We start from the raw sequence: 19,712 nt of genomic DNA, 5'->3' as shown, positions 1-19,712 counted from the left end.
CGATGTCACAAGATAGTGTATTGGCGATAGTGTCACAGTCTCTGACGGATAGGTCAAGACACCGGATGTTTGGTTATATCGACGTGGATAGAATCGGAGTTTCTTCTATTACTGTTGGTCGATATAGGAATACCAACGTCTGGAAACCGGGATCCCTAGACTAGGATTGAGTCTAGTCTGAGTCGTGGAGTCACGAGTATGATTGATAGTTTGACGTTATTTATGTTTCAGACTTTGATATATATATCTGATAATTGCTGCATGCTTTATATTGATTATATGATTGCATGTTCGTTGATTTATACTGGGATTATATTCTCACCGGAATTATCCGGCTGTTGTCGTGTTTGTATGTGTGCATGACAACAGGTGGGACAGGATCATGGTCGAGGAGATGACGAGAGATCATGATTAGAGTGGAGACCATGGACTTTGATGTTGCTGTAGATAGGGTTTGAACACTTGATAGTTAGTTGTTGAACCTTAGTTGTATTGAATATATGTTGTACATGACTTGTACCTTATTTTATACTGATATGTATACTAGTATGATTTCCATTACGTTCCGCATTTAGAAAAAAAATTTAGACCCTGCTGATTTTAATTGATTAAATTGTCCTAATGATGATTAAGAGTATGATTAGCGTCCGGATCCCACATAAAAGTTAATGAAAAATATCATGGGCAAGAATTTTGAGTTATAATCAAAATCAAGATATAGATTAACTAAAATTATAGAAAATAATTAAACATCAAATTATAGGACAATAAAATATTATACTTTTTTTATTATGTAATGTAATATTTTTTAAAATTTTTAATAAATATAATTTTATATTTTACGCGGTTTTGTGACCGAAACTCCAAAAATAAAATGAATGATGTTAAAAATTTTGATTTTAAACTATTGTTAATAATAAAAAATATTTTTTTAAAAAAGTACAAATAAAAGGATGAGAAAAGACATTTTTTGAAATTTTATTGTTGTACTTTAGGCTTTAATTCTTGTACTTGATAGATTTCATGGAGTCAATTAAAGTATGTTAACATTTTGAATACCTATAAATTTTTGTAAAGTTTTTAAAATTAAGTTTGAATAACACATGACTTTTTAAAATCCTACAAAATTTTACATTGAGTACCAATTAACTTTTATAGAGTATATAGAAGTTTAGATTGAATATCTCTAGCACTTTTAAACTCCATAAAAATTATAAAAGTCTATAACCAATTCACCCCCTTAGTCTAATCATTTGGATATTTTTTTTAACACTAAATTGCATTCTTACCGACGTGGACCCTAATATTGTTGTCAAAGCTACGTTGACACCCCGACAACACAAGAATAAAAATTTTTTAAGGAAAAAAAAATACTACAATTAGACCAAAATTCGAATATTTACACAACTAAAAGCTAAAACATCACACGATGATTTTACAATTCCTTCCCCCCCTTGGGGCATTCTCCAGGCGGGTAGGATAAGTAAACCCTCGTCCACTGTCATTGTTCACTAGGTGTGATATATGTAATCGATACATAATTTCAGTTGTGAGATTTTGGTTCGGTTGGTTTTTCTTTCACAACATGTTTGCCTAATTGAATTTCCGCTTTTGGGTCAGATCTAACCATATGACTATATATTTTTACCATCTTTATATTGGCAGAAGGTAATTGACTTATACCATAAAATGGTGAGAGAAATTCATCTCAAAATCAACACTTTCATAAGAAAAATTACAATTCATTGTTGTAACTTGAATATTTTCCATATTTATAAGTTTTCTGGAATTTCATAAAAAAATTTAAAAATTTGAAGTCTCTCTCGTTCCCTCTGGGTGGCAATGTGAGGAGCTCTTCTATCTTGGGATAGGGTTTTTCCTGGTTTATCTTCACCAGGGTGTGTGTATCTATGGATTCAGAGGAAATAGCTAGGCGAGTGAACGTCCTAAAACTTTCTTCGAGCAATAAAGACGGAGTGGTTATTATTTCAGCAGATCTTACTTCACAGGGCCTTCAACGCTTAGATTCATGTCTTGTGGGCAAAGTTCTTTCTTCCAAAGCAGTAAATCGAGACACTTTCAGAACTCATATGCCTCGAATTCTACAAGCCAACAAACCTGTGAATATTGAAGTGGTGGGTGAAAATACTTTCTTACTTGACTTTCACTCAATGATTGATAGACGACACGCACTTATGGATGGTCCTTGGACGTTCTTCAAGGATTTGGTGGTTTTTAAAGCTCCTCGGGGTCTACAAAAACCAACAGACCTAGTGTTCGATGAAATGCCTATCTGGGTTCAATGCTATAATATCCCGATAGCTTTTATGCAATCGACCATTTTGAGAAGTATTGGTTCCAAAATAAGTCAGGTTCTTGATATCGAAGAAGGAGACGATGGGAATTGTATAGGGCGCTTTGCACCAGTTAGAGTGATACTCGATATTACTAAGCCTCTCAAGCAAGGAATTTGGGTGCAAACCAAAGAGAAGTCAGAAGAAGTGTGTATTGTTCTCTTGTATGAATGGATTCCCAATTTTTGTTTCAATTGCGGGATTATAGGGCACGCCCAAAGGAATTGTGATTCAAAGAGAAATGAAGGGCAATCAGATAAGTTTGGCAACTGGCTACCTGCCCAATCTTTAGCAGGCGTACGAAGCTCTATTGTCTACAATTCCCGCAAAATCTTAGCAGTGATTCACTCAGTGTGCCATCTCAAGACCATGACAATAGTCCAAATTTGCGGGAAATGTTTGAGTCTCCCGCAAATTTGATAGAGGCAGTTTCTTCAAAGGAGAAAAGCGAATAAGGAGACAACTCACTATTTGTGATGGACAATCTGAAGCAGACATTAAATATGGAAGTCAGTGAACAATTAGACCCCATCAAGATGAGTATACATGTCGACAGTAGCGTGGTACCAGCCAAGACCACTACCCAGTCTATTCATAAGAAAAAATGGAAGAGAATGGCATGAGGGCTTCAAGATATACCGAATGAGACTGATGAAAATTTTGAGGTCATTAAGCTAGGGAAACGTCCAATCCAGGACCAAGATGGACCCTTCGATACTGGCAAAAAAATTAAAGGCCATTAGAGAGGAAGGTTTTGACATGGTTCTCCATACGGCGAAGGTTGCATCAATCGTCATGAGTTGTCTAATTTGGAATGCACGAGGGCTTGGGAACCAACGTGCAATTCGCAAACTACATCGTCTTTTAGACGAAAGTAACCCATCCCTAGTTTTTATTAGTGAAACTAAGCTGGTGGCTACACAGTGCAACTGGTGGAGAAGGAAATTTCGACTTGATGGCCTTTTGGTTATGAATTGTGATCGACGCTGTGGGGGTCTTGTTCTATTGTGGAGGGAACCTTTTGAGGTTCATATTCAATCCTACTCTGCTAGTCACATCGATTGTATCGTTTATAATGGTTGCCAACGATGGCGATTTACGGGATTTTATGGCAATTCAGTCTCAGCCCTCCACCACCACTCTTGGCAGCTTCTCAAACACTTATCAAGCATGCATGAATTGATTTCCTTGTCGTGGCTGGTAGGTGGAGATTTTAATGAAATTTTATTTGATTATGAGAAAAGGGGAGGGATTTCAAGAAATTTGAAACAAATGTCTGATTTTGTGGATGTAATATATGACAGTGGTCTTCAAGATATGCCTTTTGCAGGTGATTCGTTTACTTGGTGTAATCGACGTGGAGGAGAGGAGACTATCCTAGCTAGATTGGATCGTTTTTTTTGCAGCGCTGGCTGGAACTTAAATTTCCCAGACGCAGAGGTTAAACATTTAGAGTTTTATGGCTCTGATCATCGAGCACTAATCATGAGCCTTAAAAACCCTCTAAGGAGAAACACAAATCCAGGCTATAGAAGATTTACTTTTGAACACAAGTGGCTGTTGGACGAGGACTTTGAGGGGTACTTTTCTCATAAGTGGGCTGCACTCAGGAGTAATATTAGTCTTCCAGACTCGTTACGTTGCTGCAGCTCGGATCTCAAAATGTGGGCTGGGAACCGGTTTGATCATTTGAGGAGGAAAATAAAAAATCTTCGATAAGAGTTGAAAGGGATTATGCGATCTCAGGTTATCAAACATAATATGGCCAGAATCTCCCAGCTGGAACGAGACATAGAGAGGTTAGAGGAACGGGACAAACTCCATTGGGCTCAGAGATCAAGAATCAACTGGCTGAAACATGGGGATCGGAACACAAAGTTTTTTCACTCCTCATCTTCTACCAGACTAAGAGCGAATGCCATCAAAGGGTTGTTTAATTCAGGGGGAGAATGGTGTGAGGATGATCAACGTCTGGGCGAAATCACTTTAGATTATTTTGACACTCTCTTTTCATCCTCTCAACCATCTCAGGTGGATATTGCAAAAGTAACAGATGCAGTTGATGCAGTGGTAGATGCTCAGATGAATGGAGTTTTATGTGCCTCTTTTACGGGTGAAGAGATTCGATGTGTGGTATTCAATATGCATCCATCCAAAGCCCCCGGGACGGATGGCTTTATAGTGCTTTTCTACCAGAAGATGTGGTCTATAGTGGGTGAACAGATGGTTACAACAGCACTATCTATCCTGAACGATCAGGGTGACCCTTCGGAGTGGAATTCAAAGTTAATCACTCTTATCCCTAAAAATCAGACTCCGGAAGCACTGAAGGACTTCAGGCCTATCAGTTTGTGCAACACATGTTACAAGATAGTGGCGCGAGCGATTACTAACAGACTTCGGCCGATACTCACCCAAATTATTGATCACTATCAAAGTGTGTTCATCCCAAGTAGACTGATTCTTGACAATGTAATTGTGGGATTTGAATGCATGCATTGGATTCGGAACCACCGTAAGGCCAATTCGGGTTTTGCAGCCTTAAAATTAGATATGAGTAAGGCCTATGATAGGATAGAATTGAGTTTTTTGGAAGCAATGTTGCTGAAATTGGGTGTTTTGCGACATCTTGGGTGAGGCTGATTTTGAGATGCATCTCAACAATTTCTTATTCTTTCCGCATTAATCAGTCCATTTTTGGTGTCACTCGTCTTTCCCGGGGCTTGAGACAGGGAGATCCTCTCTCTCCTTATCTATTTGTTATTTGTGCTCAAGGTTTATCTAAGATCATTTCGAATGCAGTGGATCGGAAGCTAATTCGGGGTGTTAAGGTGGCACAATCAGGTCCTGTTATTTCACATCTTTTCTTCGCCGATGACAGCCTTATCTTCTTTCGGGCTTCAAGACGGACTGTTTACAAGTAAAGAATTGTCTCAAGATGTATGAAAAGGCATCCGGACAGATGGTCAATGTCGAAAAATCAGCCTTAACTTTTAGTCCGAGCACCTCAAGTCAGGACATTGATAGTATCAGACAGACTCTCACAATTCCAGTGGTTAAGGGTCATGATCTATATTTAGGATTGCCCACCTTCTCCTTGAGAAAGAAAAGGATCCAATTTGACTACTTGCGTGAACGAGTCCTTAAAAAATCTCAAAGTTGGAATTCTAATTTTTTCTCCATGGGTGGTCGAGAAGTCCTTATCAAAGCAGTGTTACAAGCCATCCCAACCTACGCAATGTCATGCTTCAAACTTCCGATTACTCTTTGCCGCAATATTGAACAAGTTTTTGCTAAGTTCTGGTGGAATGCTCATATGGTGATAAAAAAAAAAAGAATGCATTGGGCCAAATGGGATAAGATGTGTTTGCGTAAAAGAGTTGGAAGTATGGGCTTCAGAAACTTAAGTGCTTTCAAAAAAGCGCTTCTAGCAAAACAAGTGTGGAGAATTATTCAATATCCAAATTCTTTACTGGAGCGAGTTCTCAAAAGCCGATATTTTAGAAGCAAAGACATCATGCTGACAGATTTAGGTACAAGACCGTCTTTTGTTTGGCGCTATTTGATTTGGGGTAGGGATCTTCTTGAAAAAGGGTGTGCTGGAGAGTTGGGAATGGAAATTCTATATTGGCACATCAAGATCATTGGCTCCCGACTTTGCCTGCAGGCTGGTGCAGTCACCCCTCGATTTTGTTTGCCGGTTTTACAGTGGCACGGTTTATTCAAGATGGGGTTTGGGATGAACATGAAGTGAGGCTTCATTTTCCATCTGTTGCAGCAGAAGTCATACTCAATACTTTTTTGAATCGGCCTGGGAGTGAGGACATTCGTTACTGAAAAGACAGCAAAGACGGAAAATATTCGGTAAAGACCGGATATCTCTCGGAAATTAAATGTACAGCCCCCCCACCGTTTCAATCGAATCACCCGCATCAAGATTGGTGGAAAAGAATTTGGACTCTAAACCTCCCTCCCAAGGTACGTATTTTCTTGTGGCGTGCTTCAAAAAATTTCAATCCGGCTTCGATGAATTTACTAGCTCATCATGTTCCAGTTAATGGTTGTTGTGATTTGTGTAAATTATCTTTTGCAACGACATGCCATGTTTTGTTCTTTTGTCCTAATATTAAAGTAGTGTGGAAACCTACTGTATTTTGGAATGTGTTGAAAAAATTGAGGGGAGTTGATTTCATTGAGCTTGCATCTGTGATATCTAAGCATTTTGATTCTGAGGCATTCGAGTGGTTTGTGGTTATGAGTTGGGCTTTGTGGACAGAAATTTGTAAAGGTAAGCATGATGTGAAGGAGCATAGTAGCGAAATTGGTATTGATTGGGTTTACTCCTTCTTGAGCGCTTTTCGACAGCATGGTAAGACTTTTTCCACCAGATTAGTTTCGGCCAAATCTGTGAGTCATTGCTGGGTGCCTCCAGCTCCGAATAAGTTGCGCCTAGACGTTGATGCTGGGTTTGATAAAGGTAGAAATCGGTTCAGTGTTGGGGTTGTGATCCGAGATAATAATAATAGAGTTTTGGGAGCTTCGGCTTGCATTATTCGTTATCCGGGATCGGTGAAAGATGCGGAGTTATTTGCCATCAAGTTCGGCATGGAATTTTGTTTGAATCTTGGTCTTCACGATGTTAATATTTTCTCAGATTCGATACTTGTTGTACAAGCCATTAGCAGCTTCGTAGTTGACCTAAGTTCGAGTGGAGTGCTCGCAATCGACATTCTCAACTTGCTGAAGTCGGATGCTTTATTGTCTATCAACCACATGCGAGATCGGCCAACCGAGCTGCTCATCGGATGGCTCGTGAAGCTTCTGATGTTTCTTCTTATATTGTATGGTGTTCTGGTGATATACCAACTTGGTTACTTAGTATTGTAATCAAGATATTTTGAAGTAATGAATTTATTTTACTTTCAAAAACTTGAATATTTTTCATTTTTGGTGCTTTGTCTAATAAGTTAATGGCTGTTTTCACTTTTAGTTCTTTTCCACTTGAGTACTAGTGTGGCACGGAAATCGATGACGTGACATCGAAAATTGTTGATATAATGACACACATATGTAAAAAATTACAACTACACTCACTCCAGCACTCACTATCTAAATCCATTGTTTATGAAATGTCTAATAACGAGCAAGATGAGACTCACAAGGAAGGTTGGATTGTTCATATAGAGGTAGAAAGGATCACACTTGATCGATTATGAAATATACCTTCGAACAATATAAAATCTTATTTATAGTGAATATTGATAGATACGGTCAACCTTGCCTTCAAGAACCAGTTTGTCCAAAGGAGGCGAATCTAGTGCGATTATGGAGACGATCGTTTGAGGAGTATGATTCAATGGCCTTCCTATCGAGTCTAGTCTAGTCCAAGTAACACTTATACTTGAGCTCAAATCCGGAAACAAATTCAATAATCAAGCTCAAGCTTGGTGGAGTAAATTTTCAAGTTTGAACTTGATTCAACTCAAACTTGATCAATCTTGGGCTCCAATTGAGCTTTAATCAAACCACTAGTGATCGTATCGGTCGGTTGTCGGAGAACGACTGTGTAAATCTTAGACCGAACTCACGGGCGTTCATGGTCGAGGAAAAGCTAATCTATCATACCCCTCTCCTCGATCAGCCTAAGCTTCGTTTATCTGTGTTTGCATTTGGAACATTTGTGTAGGAAGCTTGCTTTCGTTTCTAAATGAATTTGGCTATAAAAACCCGAAAAAATTTAGATTTTTAACGCATTCCAACAAATAAATGCTGAATTTTTATTCGAAAAAACATGAATTAACTTTCTTTCACAACAAAAATCACCAAATTAAACAAAGACAAGACTTCAATAGTTTACTGTCAATTAGCAAAAAGAGACTCATCGATTTCAATCTTGATCACCTCACCGTCATCGTACTTATCCTTCCTCGGCGGCAACGGCGGCGCCGCCACCCTCGGCGGCCCTCTACCTTTACTCTTATCCTTCGGCCTCGCCTTCTCGCAGAATACCACAACACTCAAAAAATATCAAATCAAATAAAACAAAGAATATCAGTCAGGGGGGAAAAGAAACTCACATTCCCAAAGGAGTGCTTGAACCTCTTCCCTCTGGCAGTCTTCTTGTCCCCTCTACCGCAGTAGACTGTAAAATCAAAAAATCAAACACAAATTACACACAGAAACACAAGCGGGTATGTGCGTGGAAAATGGTTGAACTCACTGGAAGGGAAGGACGCGGATGCGGAGATGGGGCACAAAGTTGTGGGAGCTGGGAACAAAGGGGTGTGGATTAGGGTTTCGGATTTGGATGACGAGAGATTGGGGGAGAGCTTGAAGGATTGGGCAGCCATGGGAGTAGCTCCGAGGAGAAGAGAAGCCATTTTCAAGAACGAAATTTGTGGGTTACAGGGGATTTTGCTGCGGATAAGTTTGGGACCGGAACGGCGTCGTTTCGTTGAGGTGGATGGAATGCCTTTTCAACCTTTGGGGAAATTTGGACTCGATCACTTAATTTGTGTTTTTACTTTATTTTCTACCCCCATAAACTAAGGAGATGTGTATACATCTTGATCTTGTGAAATTGCTTGGTTTCTAAGAAACATAATATAACATATTAGGAGTGCAACAAAATCAATTTGGGTTTATTCCCCAATTTTGTTTTTCCTTTTAAGTGATTAATTAGTTTAAATTTGGAACGAAATCATCTGCTCTACTCGTAGAAAGTGATGAAAACGAGTCGAGCGGAGCAGTATCAAGCTCAAACTCAGCTAGTTTAACATATAGATAAGCTCGAGTTCAACTCAAGCTCGATTCGAGAAATTATCACGAGTCTCAAGCTCGGCTCGTTTTGAAATTACAAAGCTTGCGAATAGTTCGAACTCCGTTCATTAATAACATGTTTATCATGTTTAATGAGTCTAGTTCGAGCTCTTCAAGCATTCTCAGCCAAAAAACAGTATATATTTAGGTTCGAGGTTGGCTCAATAAAATTATCGAGCTCAAACTCGGCTCGACAAGCTTAAAGAATTATATCAAGCAAGCTTTATCAAACCGATCTCCGAATAACTCACGATCGACTTGACTCGTTTACATTTTTACTCACATAACTATCTATGTTGGGGGTGTTGCTCACCAGAAAACTCCTAGTCCAAGTTAATATATTTATATATTTAAATTAAATATATTGTGTGATTTATAAGGCTTCAAATGCTTATTCGCATTAAAGTCAAATGCTTGATTGTGTGTTCATCCTACTTAGACGGACCATACCTTCTCGTGGAACAAAAATAACAAATTTACTAAAGAAAAAGTTTAATTGAAGCCAATCAGGCTGGTTTATTAAAATAAAGATAATCAATCTCAAATCTCTAAGCAAGTACAAGTAGCTGAATTTTCATATTTTCAACATTCTATTATGTATGCACCAACAAATACATAGTCCTAACTCCTAAGTTCATTGCTTCCGAAAAAATATGAATGAATAAAGAAGTATTCAGTATCAATAATGAATATAACATTCCCTAATAATGTCGTATAAAAAAACTTGTTAAACAATCAACAAAAGTATTCTATTGGGACCGTAAGTGAAGAAATTGTGGCTAAGGTAGGAATCTCATAGAACAGTTAGCGAACAGAGACATTGTCATAAAATTTTAAGAGACCGTGGCAATCGAAGTCGAGTTTGGACATTAAGTTCCTCAAAGATAATGAGTTTCTTTTTATTTTCAAAGACGAGGAAAATATTGACGGCGTCATAGAATCAAACCAAATATGCGTATTCGACTCTTAATAGATTCCTATTACAAAACCAAAAGTTGTCTCATGTGACCTTGGGAGATGCTTGAATGTTGGTAGCAGGAGTTCTACTATATGAACGATTACCTGATTATTGTTGTGTGTGGATTGATTCAAGTTGATCGTGATCGTCCCACCACATATTTATGATGGAACATAACATGTCCAGATGAAATAGAAAGAATGATCGAATAACAAACGAAGCATAATATTCTTTTGAAACGAAAAGACCACTTACCAAATTCTTGAAGCAACAAATAAAGGTGGAAGAATGCTTTGTTGGAATGCTCGAACACATGGCTGCTTCTTGCTGCCGAAACATGGGTCGAATAAGGTGCTGCTTATGCTCGAAAAAAATGCTACTTGGCCCGAGTCTTGGACTACTTCTTGATCAACTTTGGGCAGAGTTTCTGTCGAAAATTCTGCTGCTAAGGGGCTCGAAATTTGAGATATTTGTGCTTTGTTTTTTTTTTTTAATGTAATTTTCTTCAAGTCTGAGGGTATTTCAACTTGCCATTAACATCATTTTAATGGTCTTAAACAGCCTTTACATGGATGTTATAAGGTTGTTCAATTTCGAATGGTTGGTCAAAAGAGCTTGAATTTCGAATTTATGGCTGCTAAGTTTGAATGTTTTTGGCTGTTACAAATCTCAGATTTCAGTTCTAGTTTCATGGGCTGCTCAAATCCGAAAGCATGCTTGAGTGGTTTAATTTTAAGGGTATTCACAACATATACATACAACAAAACTAGATATATATACATACAAATGAAATGCCAACATTGATTTGAAATTAATAAAACATTACCTCTCTCTGTCAATCACAACACAATAACAGAGAATTGAGTTTTCATGCAAATGATATTTTTCATTTTTTTAGCTGATATTCTTTATTAGCTTTTATTATCATATATCCATAAGTCAAGATTTATATTTTATATATACATACAAATGATATTTTTCATTTTTTTTGAATAATTAGTTTCGTTATAATTTTTATATATTTTAATTATGATTTTTATATCTAAAATAATATATAAATAAATTGATGTTCCTCACGAGAAAATTTTGTGAGACGAATTTTCAACCCGATCTGATTCATAAAAAATATTACTTTTTTACTTTATATATGAATCAGGTTGACACGTCTTACGAAAAAACACTTGAAACTGTCTCATAAGATATCTACTTTAATAATAATAATTAATTATTATTATTATATTAGTGATGTATAAAATAATGATTATTACGTATATGAATAATGATCATTATCATTAATAGATAAGTTGATTCATAAAATTTTGTAATAGTTTTTAATTATTATTTGGATAAATATACTGCAATTATATTGAATATGTTATTTATAGAAATAATATGTGATTTTTTTTTGAATTTTTAAAGTGGATTAGATAAAAAACATTATTTTTCTCAATAAACAGTGTGTTTTCGTAAAAACTAATTGATGTCACATAATCGTACCACTAAGAAATATCAAACATGAATTATACCATGTGGATTTTATTTGAACTTTTTTTACAATTACAATTTAAAAATTCAAAATATACAAAAAAATTATGGAGAATTGTTGGAAAGATCCAACGGGGTTTGACGAATAACTTTACTAGCAAAAGAATTTTAAAAAATTGTTAAAGAAAGTTCACATATTTCCTAAACCCAAACTCCAAGTCCAGGTTAAAATAATGTAATTCCAGTCCCACCATCTTTCAAGCACCCCAGACTCCATTATGTTGCAACAACACATCTTTGGAAGATTGAATTGGCGAAGAACCATTCATTTTGGCTGGTTGTGCCTGGCCTTTGTGTACAAACGCGGACTCGGCTAAATCAATGGCTCGAGCAAGGCCAGCGGCTTTGTTTTCGCACTCCATTTGCTCATCATCCGGGAGACTGTCGGCCACGATTCCGGCTCCTGCTTGGAGATGAGCGATCCAGTCTTGACGTTTTTTGCCATCCACGTAGGAATGCATTGTGTCGTAGCGTAAACCAGTTGGAAACACGATTGTTCTCAGAGTCAATGCGATGTCCATATCGCCTATAAATGAAATCCCTCCGAAACCGCCACTGTATGGTCCGCGTCTTGTTGTTTCTAGTTGATCTATCAACTCCATAGCCTTTACCTGATGATGCAGCAAGCAACATAAATGTATTAGTGTATTGTTGCTCAAACTCGAGCTCGAGATCTCTTTGAGGTGCTTGATTTTGAGTTATGCTTGTTCAATTTTTACTTTTTTTGTTAGATATCCTATGTTTTTACTCAACTTGCTATTGATATTATAAAAACCACAGTTAGCAGTTTAGCTATTTCCAACTTTTTGAGAATAATATCAGACTTTCTGAAAACTAGAGAAACTCAGTAAACGGATATAAGAATTTCGTTCAAGTTTAACCATCTCATTGATCAAATTCAAGTCCAGCATGAGCAAGTGTTCCTAGTCTAGGTAAACCGTGCTCGACTTGTTTGCACTTCCTAGTGGACAAGTCGAGAGAAAAATCAGAATATCCTTTCATATATGAAATTGATGCAAAATTTGTAATTTACTATACTAGAACATAGAAGATAAATATGGAGTAGTAACCTTTGGGGCTCCACTAACTGTTCCAACAGGCAATGCCGCACGCAGTGCATCCCATCCTGTTAGATCATGAAGCAACTCCCCAGTCACCTGCAAATGAAATAACAGTGCCATATTGTTCTCCAGGAAACATCATAAATTTAGAAGATAAAGTCAAGTAACTGTAAATATGTTTACAAATTTAATCTTGTCCACATCAATAACTAGGAGATAAAAAAAATATCTTCCTAGTCGATCTTTATCAGGCGTTGACTGCATGTATGTTCTCACCGTAGAACTAATGTGCATCACGTGGGAATACCGCTCGATAGTCATAAGCTTTTCCACTTTGACAGAACCAGGTTTTGAGACCTATACCAAGAATTCATGAAAGTATAGATGATTAAAATGACCAAAAAATCCCATAAATCCGATTCTATCTGTGTGTGAGTAAGTGTACACTCTTAACTTTTAGCATCAGGTTTTTTGCATACTATATATATTTTGCTGCAGGAGCGTAAAAAGGAATTTTGAAATAACCTTTCCAACATCGTTTCTGCCCAAATCAACCAACATAATATGTTCTGCACGTTGCTTCTCATCTGTGAGCAGCTTCGTCTCCAATATCTCATCCTGGTGAACTGTCTTCCCTCTCCTAGCTGTCCCTGCTAGGGGTCTGTTGACAATCTTTCCCTGTCAATCAAGCCGTATGTAAATCTCTTTGGTTCTGGTCCACAAGAGGCAGAAAATTTTCTCACACAAGCGTGCAAATGAGGGAATGTGAAAAATCTCACACGGATCGACTAGAAAACTAGAAACAGTCTTTACCTTCGTTACACGGGCAAGGATTTCAGGACTTGAAGCAACTAAAATGCAACCTCTAGCCTGTCATGACAGGGGAAGAAGAATTTGTTTGACCATCCACGCCAACTAATAAATGTATTAAATATAGTTTTTACAGTAAAATAGAGGATTAAAACCTGCAAGTAAGTCATGTATGGACTTGGATTCACTACTCTTAGAGCTCTGTACACTTCAAATGGGTCAGCAAATGTTCTTCTTTCGAAACGTTGACTCAAGACAATCTGGAAAATATCCCCTGCCAAAATATGTTCCTTCGCCTGTAACACGGCCTTCATGTAATCCTCATTTGACATGTTTCTCCTGTCTAAGGATACTCCAAGATCATGAGTGCAGTATTCAACACAGCCTGAAGTTAGCCTCGGACTAACAAACGAAAAGAAGATGCATATTAGAGATCTAAGTGACATTGCTGAAATTTTCTAGAAGCAAGGGGTTACAAGACCAAACTCACATATCGGTGTCTTTTATTCTGGAAACTAACATGTCCAAACGTTTGATTCCATCGTCATAAGCCCCTTTAGCAGAAGAGTATTGATCTAGCCTCACCCAATGAATCACATATGCTTTCTAAGAGATGAAAATTTTCTAAGTCATTATTACCGTAAAAAATTCTACAAGTTCAGGCTCAAGGACTACTCATTTTCAGCAGGTCAATTTGTACCTTTTCTACATGATCAAAAACAATTACATCGTCATATAATCCAAGATGCATGTCCGGTAAGTTTCTATCATCTGGTGGTGCATGAGAGAATGGCAGCTTCTTCTTCTCCACGTAACGAACTGTGTCATATGAGAAAAAACCTACCCAGCCACCTGTTTCAGACAGAGCGAAAATTGTGCTAAGGGCATTAATTATCTACATATACATCAATAAACAGAAAAAAACAAAACAAAAGGAAGGAAAATCTGACTTCTAGATTAGCAAATTCAGATAGTACAGCAAACCAGTTAGAATCAGCAGGGCAGGAGTTCAATTATGCACATTCCTTTTCAACTAAACAATTTGATTAAAAAAGAAATAAAAGCATAGTCCAAGTTTAGATATAAAATCTTTGGGGAAAGCTCCAGAATCAAACATTATCCAAGATTGTGAATTAATTATCCAAAATCTCGAAGTTTAAATGCCTCATATTCAAATAGCATCCCGACAAAAAATATGGTCAGGAAAAAATTCGAAATAAACATCTATCTCACCGCAAAATGCAGCTGGAAGGTCTTGAATCAGCTGTGGTCTCCAGCACTCTGAAATGTTTCTTGGAATCACCATAGGATCCTCCACAATTTTCTCAATTGCTCTTCCAGCATCATGATCCAAAATGGTTACCTTATTTTCTTTGGCTACAACTTCCATTACTGGCTGTGCCCCGACTACACTGTATCGGCCCTATACCAAAAGGCACTACGTAAAATTTATTCGAGTAAATGCATGGACATTCCAACACACGTGCAATATGCGTTGGAATATCTGAAAAATAAACAAGTTAACATCGCAGCGGAACATTACAAGTAAGATTTCCACGCTCACTTTCTCTCCACTAATCATATTCCTTCTAAAGATAAACACTTTTAATAAATCTCATACTAAATCATTTATATTACACTTATGATCATAAATGATAGGATTTTGTGTTTTGATGTGATTTTGAAATGAAAAATTGGTGGGTATTCATAGTTGAAGTTTAGGGAAGAAAACAAAAATAAAACAACATTTCTTACATAATTAAACCAATCATTTTTTAGTAACAAAAAACATGTGTTAATTATTTTTCAAAAATGATGTGCCTTGAATTCAAATTTTCTGGCTTGATTTGTTTAGCAATTCTCTCCCTTAAGCACATTTTGTGAATTCAATCAGACTTGCAGCAGCTCTACAGCATTCCAACTTCCATTTCGGTAATATCTTGATCATCATATCAGATCCATTTTCATCCGTGTGAATCTTCTCAAGCTTTAACAACTTCTTCTCCAATACATCTCGTTTCCAATGATAGCGAACATCAATATGCTTAGATCTTGTATGCATTGAAGGGTTTTTTCCAAGATGAATTACATTCTGACTGTCACAGAAAAACTTGTATTGATCTTGCACAAAACGTAATTCCTCCAAAACCCTTTCATCCATAACAATTCCTTGTATGCCTCAGTTGCTGCAATGAACTCCGCTTCAGTGGTTGACAATGCTACACATTTGCAAGTATGATTGCCTGACACAGCTCTCCCTGCAAATTAGATCAGGTATCTTGATGTGGATTTTCGGGAGTCAACATCTCCTGCCATATCTGCGTCTGTGTAGCCTACAAGCTTAAGTCTGGATCCTGCAAAACTCAATCTATGTTTAGAGGTTCCCGTAGATATCCGAATATCCATTTTACTGCAACCCAATATTCATTTCCCGGTTTTGAAAGGAATTTATTCACTACACGTACAGAATGAGCTAAATATGGCCGAGTACATACCATGACATACATTAGACTTCCAACAGCTGAAGCATATGGAACAATTTTCATTTCTTCTTCCTAATCCTCCGTAATAAGACTATGTTTTGAATTCAACTTGAAGTGGTTGGCAAGAGAACATCCAACCGCTTTGGCCTGGTCCATGTTGAACGTTTGAAGTACATTCTTATCAATATACTTCTCTTGCGACAACCAGGTCTTCTTGGCATACCTGTCTCGATGGATTTCCATGCCAATTATTCTTTTTGTTAGCCCCAAGTCTTTCATAGAAGATGTATTGCTTAGTTGCTTCTTTAGGCATTTGATTTCAGAAGCATATTTGTCAATAATCAACATGTCATCTATATCATCAGAGATATTTTTTACAAACACACAATGGTCTGCAATGGCTTTCTTGAATCTTTGTTGAGTTATCACTAATTCAAACTTCTTGTAGAACTGTCTTGGTGCTTGCTTAAGACCGCACAAACTCTTCTTTAATCTGTACACGAGGTCCTCTTTCCCCTTCTCTGCAAACCCTTCTGGTTGCTTCATGTAGATTTCTTCCTCCAAATCCTCATGAAGGAATGCGGTCTTGACATCCATTTGTTCAACCTCCAGATCAAGCTCAGATGTTAACCCTAGCACAATCTGGATGAGTTTTCTTCCATGTGTAGTTCACACCTTTATAATGATTTTCCTGAACTACATACAGCTTTTCACATCTTTAACCCATTTTCCATCACAAGTTATCCTCTTGAAATCTTACAAACCTCATTTCGAAAGCTTGTGCAGAAACCTTCTTCATTGAGTCTTTAGACCGATATCAGACTCATGCGCATATCTGGCACATGCTCTTTCAGGATCAGTGTAGAGCGATCCATTGTAGTCAAGCTCACATATCTCTTTACCACGACTCTAGATAAGTCTTTATTCCTCATCCTGACTAGATCAAAGTCCCGTTGTGTGTAGGATGTTTATTCTTCAAGATGTGACATGGATTGTTGTTCCACTATCGATCACCCAACTAGTTATTTGAGTTGCCAAATTGACGGACTCCTACTCTAGCTCGTGAACAACATTGAATTCATTAACAACGTTTGTTGCTCATCATCGGTTTCATGTTTATTTTTCGGTTGCTGAAGTATTTTTTAATATGTTCGTTTTCTCCTCCGATAACACTTTATGGTGGTATATCTCCCCGAGGAATTGCTTCTTCTTGGCTTCTTATTTATGTTTTTCTTGATCTTGCTTCTCTCCCTTGACCCAGCAGCCAAAACATCTGGTAATGAAGCTAGCTAGCACAATCAGAGCTATCACCTCATCGTCAAGTTTTATGTCCATTCTTCATAACTACTACACAAATTCTTGAATCTCAATCAAATTATCTCCGATCAGAGTTCTTTATTTTTATCGAACGTGGACAAGCTTGCTCAAATAGAACAATTTATTTTTGCCAGTTTTGGAGGCATATAGTATCTCCAACTTCGTCCAAAGCGAACGAGCATGTGTCTCGTTACAGATGTGATTATACACGTTGTCATCGACAAATTGCCGTATGTACCCACAAACTTGCTCGTGCTCAAAGTTCCATTCGGCATCTGTTTTATCATCTGGTTTAGACTCGCTGAACACCGGTAGGTGCATCTTGGTGACAAATAGAAGATCTTTCATCTAACTTTTGCAAAGTTGATAATTAAAGTTATTAAAGCTAATCATCTTGCTTGTGCATACCTGCATCCTTTCTGACTACTACCAACGAATTAATCGTCAAAGCCTGAAAACAAAAAAAACAACTTCCCTATATCGCCTAAAAAGCCTTTTCTGATGTGGAAGTTCAGACTAAGCTGCAACCACTAGAGTATACGAGGACTTCCTATAGTATTTGAGAAAATCACTCTAATAGCGGTTGTTGGGATATCAGGGAAATAAACGAGATAACATCCCAGCGGAACATCATAAATAATATCAACAATGAATAAGATGGACATCAATATTCATAGTGGTTCACCTCAAAATTGGGCTACGTCCATTCTAAAACTCTCAAAGAGATTAATTATTTATTAATAACACAGAACACAAGAAAATTGAGAATACAAAGTATTTCGCTCAGAAGACTCTGATTTTAGCCCTCAATTTCTCTCCACTAATCATATTTCTTCCAATGATAAAATCTCCTTAAGAAATCTCACACTAAATCATTTATCTCACTTCTAGCTTATGATTGTAGATGAGAGGGTTTTGTATTTTGGTGTGATTTTGAAATAAATAATGGATAGGTATATATAGGTGAAGTTTAGGGGAGAAAACAAAAATAAAACATCATTACTTACATAATTAAACCGACCATTTTTTATTAACACAAAATATGTGTTAATTATTTGTCAAAAATGATTTGCCTTGATTTCAAATTTGTTGGCTTGATTTGTTTGGCAATATGAGCCTTACCGGTGCAATATAAATCGATAATAGCCATGAAACTTATTCTTTCTTACCACACTTGATGCACGAAAACCAGGATCTACGGATTCAAAAATAAAGCTTGGAGTTTCCCTATCATCTTCCTTAACCAAGCATCGGTAAGCAAGAACCGGAGTCAAGTGATCGGATAATATACACTTGTACAAAGGAATCAAGTTCCCTTTTTCAGATGCTTCAAGAAATCTCTGCCGATCCATACCTGAAAACAGCTAAAAATAAAAATAAAAATTCCAAGCCAACACAGAGATAGAGAAGACAACGAACAATCAAACGATTTAAACCGCTACTTAATTTTCATAAACAACAAAAAAAAACATGCAGCTTATGATAAGGATCAACATCATATACTTCATGTTTTTACTAAAAGTAATATCTCGATAAACAATAATTCAACAAAAATGCATGAATAGAACTCAGCTAAATCAGGATTACTCCACTTCAGCTTCCTCCATCAAGTTATATATAATGTCCCAGTCTCTTGCATCTATTTATTAGTAAATCCATTCTAAACTTAAACATGTTAAAACGGAGAAACACAGACCTATAGACGTCGAAGACTGCATAGCACAGCATTGCAGTGCTTGAAGCCCCAACACACCACATGAACTCGAGCGTCTACCGGAGGTTCCTATCATCAGCGACGAAGAAACTCTCCGGCATCCCGTCGACGGACGGAGTGAAAACGCAGAAGCTTGCATTTTTTTGCTCCGAAGCAAACGTAATTGCGAGTGAAGTTAATGCACCGGAGCAGAATTAAAACTAGAAGCGTGTTTTGGAACGAACGCAATGCAGCACAATTAATGAAAGAAACGCGCTTTGAGATGGTCCATGCGCTCGTATTTATAGTACGATTTTAGTGGATGGTGCTTTTAAATTTCGCCAACGCACAACTAACTAACTGCCCCATTCTTAAATAATGACTATTATTAATATTAATATATTATCATCATATTTAATAAATTGTCATCATATAATTTAAATCTAATATTCCAGATATTTTACAATTTTTTTGTTATTAGAAAAATAAATCCTGCCAAAAGGTGGCAAATTAAGTTAAATATGTTAATCACCATTTTTAATAAAATTGTCATCATATAATTTAATCTAATTTTACCAGATATTTTACAATTTTTTTGTATTAGAAAAATAAATCCGGCCAAAAGGTGGAAAATTAAGTTAAATATGTTAATCACCATATTTAATAAATTGT

General features: G+C 37.0%; 4 protein-coding genes across 4 annotated transcripts; 2 read left to right on the top strand and 2 right to left on the bottom strand.

The window, feature by feature from the left end:
• Positions 1 to 3,056: 3,056 nt before the first annotated feature.
• On the top strand, positions 3,057 to 4,073 carry LOC142524991 (uncharacterized). The gene has a single exon (XM_075629155.1). The coding sequence runs from the start codon at positions 3,057 to 3,059 to the stop codon at positions 4,071 to 4,073; it is 1,017 nt and encodes a 338-aa protein (XP_075485270.1).
• Positions 4,074 to 5,316: 1,243 nt separating this feature from the next.
• Positions 5,317 to 6,108, top strand: LOC142524988 (putative mitochondrial protein AtMg00310). The gene has a single exon (XM_075629152.1). It carries the CDS (start codon positions 5,317 to 5,319, stop codon positions 6,106 to 6,108), a length of 792 nt encoding a protein of 263 aa, XP_075485267.1.
• Positions 6,109 to 8,077: 1,969 nt separating this feature from the next.
• Positions 8,078 to 8,816, bottom strand: LOC142524556 (small ribosomal subunit protein bTHXc). Its single transcript, XM_075628595.1, has 3 exons — positions 8,575 to 8,816; positions 8,432 to 8,496; positions 8,078 to 8,348 (listed from the first exon to the last, which is right to left on the bottom strand). Exons 1-3 carry the CDS (start codon positions 8,732 to 8,734, stop codon positions 8,214 to 8,216), a joined length of 360 nt encoding a protein of 119 aa, XP_075484710.1. The 5' UTR covers positions 8,735 to 8,816; the 3' UTR covers positions 8,078 to 8,213.
• Positions 8,817 to 11,657: 2,841 nt separating this feature from the next.
• On the bottom strand, positions 11,658 to 19,313 carry LOC142523658 (anthranilate synthase alpha subunit 1, chloroplastic-like). The gene is made up of 11 exons (XM_075627369.1): positions 19,044 to 19,313; positions 18,517 to 18,701; positions 14,781 to 14,970; positions 14,248 to 14,399; positions 14,038 to 14,153; positions 13,703 to 13,949; positions 13,551 to 13,607; positions 13,263 to 13,415; positions 13,014 to 13,094; positions 12,747 to 12,833; positions 11,658 to 12,287 (listed from the first exon to the last, which is right to left on the bottom strand). Exons 1-11 carry the CDS (start codon positions 19,198 to 19,200, stop codon positions 11,874 to 11,876), a joined length of 1,839 nt encoding a protein of 612 aa, XP_075483484.1. The 5' UTR covers positions 19,201 to 19,313; the 3' UTR covers positions 11,658 to 11,873.
• Between the last annotated feature and the right edge of the window lie 399 nt (positions 19,314 to 19,712).

This window comes from Primulina tabacum, chromosome 14 (genome assembly GCF_025594145.1).
Source record: "Primulina tabacum isolate GXHZ01 chromosome 14, ASM2559414v2, whole genome shotgun sequence".
NCBI lineage: Eukaryota > Viridiplantae > Streptophyta > Magnoliopsida > Lamiales > Gesneriaceae > Primulina > Primulina tabacum.
This window is presented reverse-complemented; position numbering and strand designations above follow the sequence as displayed.

Excerpts from the sequence above, each read along its gene's own strand:
- LOC142524991 (XM_075629155.1), top strand. The coding sequence starts at position 3,057 with ATGGACCCTTCGATACTGGCAAAAAAATTAAAGGCCATTAGAGAGGAA.
- LOC142524988 (XM_075629152.1), top strand. The coding sequence starts at position 5,317 with ATGGTCAATGTCGAAAAATCAGCCTTAACTTTTAGTCCGAGCACCTCA.
- LOC142524556 (XM_075628595.1), bottom strand. The coding sequence starts at position 8,734 with ATGGCTTCTCTTCTCCTCGGAGCTACTCCCATGGCTGCCCAATCCTTC. Across the intron at positions 8,497-8,574 it reads ATCCGCGTCCTTCCCTTCCA|TCTACTGCGGTAGAGGGGAC; the intron begins GTGAGTTCAACC and ends TTGATTTTACAG. Across the intron at positions 8,349-8,431 it reads TCAAGCACTCCTTTGGGAAT|GCGAGGCCGAAGGATAAGAG; the intron begins GTGAGTTTCTTT and ends TTCTGCGAGAAG.
- LOC142523658 (XM_075627369.1), bottom strand. The coding sequence starts at position 19,200 with ATGCAAGCTTCTGCGTTTTCACTCCGTCCGTCGACGGGATGCCGGAGA. Across the intron at positions 13,608-13,702 it reads CATACATGACTTACTTGCAG|GCTAGAGGTTGCATTTTAGT; the intron begins GTTTTAATCCTC and ends CTGTCATGACAG. Across the intron at positions 13,095-13,262 it reads GCAGAAACGATGTTGGAAAG|GTCTCAAAACCTGGTTCTGT; the intron begins GTTATTTCAAAA and ends TTCTTGGTATAG.